Raw genomic sequence first — 8965 nt, forward strand, 5'->3', positions numbered from 1 at the left:
GAGAATAACTAACAGTGCTGAATGGTGTGTGAATGTGGTGGGAAGGGGAAGCTCAGAGTCACATATATCACCAGAAGGAAAGTTGGAGTGTATAAAAATATGGGAATGTATAAAACAGTGAATCTTGTGATGGACAATGTCCATGATTAACTGTGCAAATATCAGAAATCTCTTCCATGAACTAGAACAAATGTATGACACTATAGCTAGAAGTTAATAATAGAGGGGTATATGGGGAAAAATATACCTATTGCAAATTATGTACTACAGTTAGTCGTATTTTAACATTCTTTCATATTAGTAACAAATGTATATACCAATACTTTGAGTCAATATGGAGGGAGGTCATTAGGAGTATGGGAGGATTTGAGTGTTCTTTTTTGTTTTTATTTCTTTTCTGGAGTAATGAGAATGTTTTAAAAATTAAAAAAAAATTAATTGTGCTGATGGATGCACAGCTGTGTGATGGTACTATGGGCAACTGTTCACTTTGGATGATTGTATGGTATGTGAACAATCTCAATAAAATTGAATTTAAAAATATCTTAGAATAAATACAGTACTACCTGAGGTTTGTTAGTGCTTTATGGTTTAAAAAGCAGCTCCCCATATTTATTTCACTTGATCTAAGAAGGCATGTATGTAATACTGAGCCAGATTCTAACAGTGTGACACTCTGGGAAATAAGTTAGCCATTTTGGGAAGGTGTATGAATTCTTCAAGCCCACCAGAGTATCACTTTGTTCACCAAAGCAGTAATTTACTAAGTGTCATGCTGCAGTGATTCTCTGGTGACTTGAAAGAGTACCTACAACCCACAAAGATGCCGGATTTTAGCCCCAAACTCTAAGTCTGGTCACTCGCTGCTCTGTTTACTCTGGGCTTTTCCCAATGAACCAGAAAGCTCACTGATTTCCAGAAACTGAGAATTTCAACTTGGGACTCTGTTCTGATATCAACCCGAAACTGGGTCTATTAGTGGACTATGTGGGCACAGCAAAAATCTCTTTAGCAGTGGAATGGTTCTCAGGGACGAATCAAAACATTTGCTACAAATTCAATTTAGTAAGCATCTGAGGACATGACCTTAACTTTACAACTTACCACAGAAAGTATGACTTGGCTTATCCCATGCCAAGTGAATTTCACCATCTATCTAAGTAGGATGAATTGGAGTGAGAGACCCTGGACAGTAATGAGGACTTATATTTTCTAATTATTCTACTGTAGTGTTGGTCTGTTATAACATTTGAAAGTTTCTAGAATAGGTTGTAAATACCAATTTCTGATATTTGGGATGCCTCTCAGCAGCATTTGGGAATTTGGTGGAGAGTCACATCATCTTCCAGCAAAACACTGGAGTGCCAAAACCCAAATCACCTAGTATTCACTCCTGCATGGACAGGGAAGGACTATTCTCTTTGAAGATGTTTCTAGGGCAACAATTTTCTGCTTTCCCTCTTCTGCTTGCATTTCTTAATACACACCTATTTTTTCCCACACTGCATTCAAATCAAATCTAAGTGGGTCATGACTAAATAAGATAAAACTTAAACTAAGATTCGTTCCCTCATATTTATTGCAAGTAGAATTGTCTCCACTTCAAATTCTGTCAGTATTGCAGAAACTTTTTGTGATACAATTTTTGAGAATGATTGAAAATTTCATAATATAATGATCTTGGCAATTACGAAAGAATTAACTAAGTAACTCCTGGTTGGATTTGATTCCATTTTGCACATATTTGTACTTAGTGGCTCATATTGAACCACTAATATTGATAAGCACATATTTCAGAAAGAGATCAGAAAACCACAAATCTCCTCCAGTGATGGCCAGTTCTCAGTTACAAACTACCCCTAAAAGTTAAACAAGTTCATGTCTTCCAGTTTTTCGTTAGCACCTAAATGCCCAATCTAACATATTGCATTTAGTAGCCACTTAATAAATGTTGCTGAATTAACTAGTATAAACGTTATATGCATTTACACAGATGCATTAATATGAACTCTGAATTTGGAAATATACTAATAATCCAAATCTCTTTCCAACTAAAGGAAAATTTTGTATCATTAAATAATAACTACCAGTTTTAAGTATCTTCTACTCATTTATTTGGCAAGGTCTTATTTGCAATTTTAAGAAAAATTCATTGTTTGCTAATGCAATTCATTTGCAAAATAAAGTCAGTAATACAATTTCATTCAGTCTTTGGTGAATTGTGGGTCAATGGTATGTAATTTTGTTTGTCTTACTGTGGAGGTTATTAGAATCAACCTCAAAAAAGAGATGAATCAGACTCTGGGGCTATATAATCATCTAGGTATTTGGAAACCCAATAAATTAAATCCCTGCATATAGTCTGCATGGTATGTTTTAAAGAGAAATTATATAAACATAAAACTGTCTGTTATTCTACATATACATTACCATTTCTTAGAAAGGATCTCCGTGACTGTCCTCCATTGAGCGGGGGTAAGTTCTTCTTTTCCTGGCTAACAAATGTATCCCATTTTACCTTGTCACAGCCGCCCAGTTCCTTTACTTTCTGTAAACAACTTTCCAAGTACTCCACTGGGTCTTCAGGCTTAGAACACATCAGTCCATTCAAAAGGCTCTGAAATACAACAATGAAATATGTCCAAGTAAAATAAGTTTTTAAGCCACCTTTGTTAAAATAGTGTTATGTTCCATCTTCACATTCTGGGTTGTTTTGGTTCCTTTCATGTGTCTTTTAATAAAACAATCAGAGTTCAAATTATGATCTAAGATAACATCTCAAATTCTTGATCAATCAATTTTCAGCTCAGATTTCTCAGTCTTTAACCAATTCAGACAATCATATAGTTATAAATGGAAGACCCCATCAAAGATAAAGTTCATCATGTGAAAATGCCCTTAATCATTATTTATTTCACAAATACTCATCCTTAAAGTCTCCAAGCCTCAGTTTCTTCATCTATAAAATGGGGATAATATTATCTACCTCAAAGGGCTTCTTGAGAATTAAAGAAGTTAGTGTCTGTACAGTGCCTATAACAATACCTGGCACATAGAAGTACCAAATAAATGCTGTCGGTGGTTACAGTTATTATTACTACTATCATTATTATTATTATTATCACCAGGAAGTCTCCTCTGAACCCTCAGGTTGGCCTGCGGACCCTCTCTTCTGTGTTCCCATGGCACCCAGGATAAACTATCACATTTATCATTTATACTGAAATCATCTGCTTACGTGTCAGTCTCCTCTCTGGAACTATAATTCTTCAACAGCACAGAGAGGCTCTTATTTATCTTGCAATCCCCCGCACCTGACACTTTCCCTGTCACATGGTAAGTGCATATTGAACTGTTTTCTGATTTGGAAAAAAAAAAATCACTCAAAATAAGAAGTCTGAGACTCAAAAAAATTGCTATTTGAAACGTACTAAGTCACTCTGATATCCATTGAGATTACAGAAAGAAAAAAGAAAAGCATCATCTTGCTATTCCTTTTTCTGTTCCTAGTATTCATCACATCACATGTACTGGTTTCTAAAAATGACACCAGTTTGGAAACATTGACTCTTGGAAACTGGACTGATGTACAAGGTATTTCCCTTTAGTGTATTTCATGGAAAAAGTATGGGATTATAATCACCAATATATATTATTAGCCCACAAAACACACCTTTTCCTAAATATGGTATTCTATTTTCAAATTTTTCTTGAGCAATTGGACCAGACATGGTAGGCAATTCTTAATAGATGCATTTGTTTTTGGAAATCCTAAATAGTGTGGGATAGAGTGCTCAATTCAGTCACAGCTGATCAATTGTGGAGGGGATAGGAAAAACTAACCTGAACATTGGCATTCAGTTTGTGTGTCAAATCTGTGCTATATACACACACACCTTACAGTTTCAATCCTGACATTCCTCTCTACTGATATAGCTAATATTAAGTCAGAGCTTACTCTGTGTTTTTATATGCGCCATTTTATCTAATCCACTCTCAGCCATATATAGAATTATTATCTCCATTTTATAGATATGGAAATCATGGCTCAGAGTTGTTAGGGATTTGCTCAAGATTACTCAGCTAAAAAGTGGTAGGTCCAGGGTTCCAACTCAGATGGTTCTGATTCCAAAACCCATATATTCCTCTCTTTACATCTTCTCAGAATATGATATAGGATAAAAGAAAACACCAGATTTTTGTGCCCCATAATAACCCACCTATAATATAAATCACTCAAGAACCAAGATCAGGCATTTTACATCTTTTTACCCTTACTATTGTCTAAAACAGATGAACATACTCAATGAAGATTTTTTTTAACTGGAAAATACATATTTCCAGCCTCTCTAAACAAAACTGTTTCCCTAAAGGGCATTGATTCTTAACAGGGGGAATAAATTCCACTCCTTCATGAATAATTTAAAGATTTTCTTCTAGCAGTCAGCCACTATCAAAGATTGAAGATAACCAACAGGCATTACTACTGCACTCATTTTCTTTGAGTTAACCCTTTGAGGCCTTGAAAAATCTGACTTTCCACAGTATTCAAATTAATTGGCAAATCTCTGCCATAAGGTACAGTAGCACAAGATCAACATTATACAGCATAAGATAGCTATAATTAAGAACTCCCCACAAAATCAGGGTAAAGTTTTTTGTTAAACATTTAATCTAAAAACAGAAACACATTTCAAACTTGAACCTACTGGAGATATCTCATTTAGCCTATGTTTTGTCTCAAATCAGGAAGGAATCTGAAAAAGTCAGTTAGATATATCTAGTTGCTTGACAATATATAAATTTAATAATCAGCCACTTGGTCTATAATGTTGTCTAATATCCACAGCTGAGGGGTCAATATTTTGGGTTTGATAGTTATCTGATTGTTAAACTTTCTATACTAAGAATATTGTGGGTTTGAGGGAGAAAATTGACTTTGGAAACCTAAAGCATTTGGTTTTATGGTTTACATCCATTGCATGGAGAGCTGCCAGGTTTTGCTTCCCTCTTGTGCTGTGCACAGCAGAGATCCATCTTTCTGGAAGGATGGAGCCTTCAGAAGTCACCAGCAGTCTCCTTCTAGCTTCCCATTATTCAGGATTGCTCTAAGTACATTGTGTTACTGCATTTCATGTACCTAAGTTTGCTTCCTTTTCTGGGTGTGTACTATTTTAAAACACCTCATTCATATGCAGAAAAGCAGAAAAACAGAACAAAAATGCTTGCTATCACTTATTTGCATACACAGAATATATTTTCATGAACGAACTATCAAACATTCTCTGTGGTTACCTTCCACCAGGGAGGAAAAACAGTACCTACATTTATGAAGAAAAAAGATGTACTATTTAGCAGCACTGTGCAATCAGGTGATTCTCCTGCAAATGTTTCTAATTATTCTTTTAGAAGTGTAGGAAAGAAATTGATCTCAGTAGTAATGTTTGTGACAAAAACCTTCAGCTCATCTCCATTTTTACTTCATGAATTTTTTTTTTTTTAAAGAAAGAGCAACTCTTAAGAATTCTGCCCAATCTCAAGATTTGTCCTTAGACATCAATACTGATTCTTTTCATATAGGAGTAAAATACTTGCTAGATTTGGGCTTCACATACCAGTCGTGAGCTCAGTGGGTAGTTTACTTGGAAATTGTCTTCAGATGAACCTGAAAGGGTGACTTACAGAGGTAAGAGAATGAAGGGCTTCAATTATAGTAGCCCATTTTAAAGATAGTTTGGGAAAATTATTTTCTCAAGTGGTGTTTTAAATTCCTTTTTACTACGACCCCCACACCCACAAACAGGAAAAAGAATAACCCATGGCCATTAGTTTCATATATCAGTCAATCATCCTTCAGAAATATGGGGCCAGGTTTGCAGTGAATGGATTTTCCCTATGAAGTTTGGCTCCCTCCTTTTCTTTTCTTTTTTCTTCTTTCTTTATTTTTTTAACCTAAGCAAAAGCACATAGGATTCTGGGATGTTTTTAAATTCAAACATGTAGAGAAAAAAAGGCAGCAAAACGACCCCCTAATGGAGAGTGTGGCTTAGAACTAACCAAGGTTCCCTTAGCAAGCCTCGTTTAACATTCTCAGTGTCCCCCCATCTCTGGGACTCCTATGCCGGCGGTGCTGTGAAGACAGAGCAACAGGAGTCATGCCTTATCTCTAGGTGGGCTGGAGAGGGTAGGCAAAAGCTGGGGCCAGGGAGGCAAGGAGGGAGAACAGTCCCTTCCAAGCCGACAGGAAAACGTGCTCAGGAATTCATTCACTGAAAGTGCAAAGCAGCGCTGGGTGCTTGTCACTAGGGAGGTAGCGCTGCACTTGATGGGTTGGGATTTGTTTTTGCATCTCCATCCTCCTTCTCCCAACTATCCCCGGGGAACGCTGCTCTGGTCCACACCTCCCCTTCGCCGCGGGGGTCCTGAGCCTCGGCGCGAGGAGGGACCCCGGCTCTCGACCCCTGGGTTTTGCGTCCTTTCTCGCTGGTGGGTGCCAACTGACCCACCTTGCCTGTGTCTCGTCTCCAGAGACCGCGGCCGGGCCGCTGCTTGCAGCCCATCATGTACGCCCTCAACCGAGGGGTTCAGGTCGCTGGGTGAAGTCTCCTTCCAAAACCCAGCTAGAAGAATGAAACTTGATCTGCGGGATGCGGGCTTCTGAGCCCAGCTACCGGACAAGGACCCAGCAACAGAAAAACGGCCACCTCTGAGCTAGCGAGCTAGGGAGCGTCTATGCCCCGCGTGGAGAAAGTGGGACGGGGCTCGGCTTGCTCACCCCGGACCCTGGAGATGCCTTCCCTCGACCCTCCAACCCTGTCTCTCCCTTAGCCCCGTACCTCGAAAAGCTGAGGGATTTCCCTCCGGGCCAAATACTCCTTGGCGTCGTTGGTATTCATGGCTGTGCCGCGCGTGCCTTGAGGCAAAGGTGGGGGAAGGTCCGGGGTTGCGGGACCTAGGCTGGGGCTGGCGTGCGCAGAGTACAGGTTGCAGCTCTCACTCTCGTGCGCAAACACTCACACGCTCAGTCCTCTCCGCCGTGGCCAGGGCCCGCTTCGCCTGTGGTTTCCGCGCTCCCGCTGCCCCCCCGTCGGTGCAGGTCCGGGGGTCCGAGCTGGTGTCTCGGAACAGCGGCGCCACTGCTTCGCGGGCTCCCAGGCAGCTCGGCCGCCAGGGGAGGGGCGGAGGGAAAGAAGGGAGGATAGCGCGGCCGACAGGAGCAGCAGTTCACCCGCGTCTCCCGCTCAGGCCGGCGTGCTCGGCGCCTCCCGGTGCCGGGTCTGCGGCGGCGACCAGTCACGCTCTGCTGGCGGGCGCGGGGTGCGGGGGTGGGAACGGGAGCGCGCGGGGGGCTCACAGTCACACCCATCCGTGCCGCACCGCCGCCGGAGCGCGGCGCCTCCCTGGACGCGGTCCCGGGGACGCAGCGACCTGGGCCAGGTGACCAAGGGAACAGGGTCAGGGTCTCTGGGAACCTGCGACCCTTTCGCTTCTCCGGACTTGTGAACCTACTCCCCCACCCCCACCCCCCGCCCGTTACCCCGGCGTCCCCAAGGAGCTTCTAGGAAGAAACGTAACAGGCACAGACTTCATTTATTCCCAAGGTTAAGGATCCTTTTATGATAGTGAGCTGGGGGTAGGAAGAAAATGGGATTCGTGATGTGGAATCCATTCCCTCCAAGTTAATTTCTAGATCTTGGTTATCTCTATCCTTCAGGAAAGTTTTGCAAGTTGGTTTCGATTTTTTTTTTCCCCGTTACAAACACTTGCAGATTTCAGTATAAGGCCTTAGAGTGAGCCTGGAATCTACATTAACTGAAGGATTAGTAAGTGGTCAACTAGTTCATTATCTCCCCAGAGAGGAATGGGAAATGTGAAAGAGAGAAGTAGATGGTGATGGATGTCTGGAGAGGTCTTAAATTGGATCCTTGCTTAGTAGGTAGAGTGGCATCCTTAATTGGATCTGAGGAATGTGCTGTCCAGTGGACCGGGGCTGTGGGAGCATCCAAGGTAAGTTTGAGCAGATTCCCTAAGGCAGCTTTAATTGAGCTCTTTCCTGTTACAGACCATGGTCATGGGATACCCACCTCATCCTAGCTCCCAAGATGACTGACTTCTCATTAAGATGTCCTTTCATTGTCTGAGAGATGGTCCATACTACCCTGAAAATGTGGTCTCTGTGTTTAAGGCTTGAATCTGGGGGAGGGTGCATATTGGGGAACGAATCATGTGCTCCACAAAAGACATGTTCAAGTGTTCATCTATATTCCTGTGGGTGTTCCTGTGGGCTGTAAACAGTATCTTTGAATAATGTTAAGGTTAGTCAGGGTGTGAACTCATTTGTGAATAGGATTTTCAAAGATCCTATTTAAGTGTGGACAACTGAATCAGTGGGTCTTAATCCCTGTGACTGGAGTCCTTACAAGAGAAAATTCAGATGCAGTCCGTCAGTAGAAGCCGAAGTCAGAGGAAGTAGAAGCCAGATGTCAGAAGAAGCCAGAGAGAATTGAGAAGTCTGGTGACAGAGGTGTGCCATCACTGAATGCTCCCGGACCTGGAGGAAATCATGACCTTTCTGATATCTTGATTTTGGACTTCTAGCCCCAAAACCATGAGCCGATAAGCTCTTGTTTAGGCCACACCATTGTGTGGTATTTGTCAGAGCAGATCTGGAAAACTAAGACTGTGTGAGGGAAAAGGAGGGGCTGAAAGACACTGGCATCTGAGGTCTGTCCAGAGGGAGAAGCCACACTGCAACTGCTTCACAATGTCCATGTCAAGTTCATTTTTGCAGAACTTTTCTTGGTTCTATTTCTTGTCAGGTAACAACACTATTCAAGCCTTGATTGTAGTGTTGGCTTTATTTTACCCAAGAGAGGAGACTCAAGAATTAATTAGTAAAGTAACTGAAGTTTTCTGAACACGTGTGAAACCATGTGTCATACGGTAGCCTTAAATGAGGCAGGAA

At 41.5% G+C, this 8965-nt stretch overlaps 1 protein-coding gene across 3 annotated transcripts in view; it reads right to left on the reverse strand.

Moving 5' to 3' along the window:
- AK5 (adenylate kinase 5) overlaps window positions 1-7287 on the reverse strand; it is a 281830-nt gene extending 274543 nt beyond the window's left edge. For 2 of the 3 annotated variants that reach the window (XM_037826883.1, XM_037826882.1), the window contains exons 1-2: window positions 6837-7287; window positions 2431-2617 (exon numbers count right to left, since the gene is read on the reverse strand). In XM_037826883.1, coding sequence (XP_037682811.1) covers window positions 2431-2617; window positions 6837-6896 — 247 coding nt within the window. In that variant the 5' untranslated portion in view covers window positions 6897-7287. Of the gene's footprint in view, window positions 1-2430; window positions 2618-6836 lie in introns of those variants that run through there. The other variant, XM_037826884.1, reaches the window with a different exon arrangement.
- Window positions 7288-8965: the final 1678 nt, after the last annotated feature.

Source organism: Choloepus didactylus, chromosome 2, assembly GCF_015220235.1.
Source record: "Choloepus didactylus isolate mChoDid1 chromosome 2, mChoDid1.pri, whole genome shotgun sequence".
NCBI lineage: Eukaryota > Metazoa > Chordata > Mammalia > Pilosa > Megalonychidae > Choloepus > Choloepus didactylus.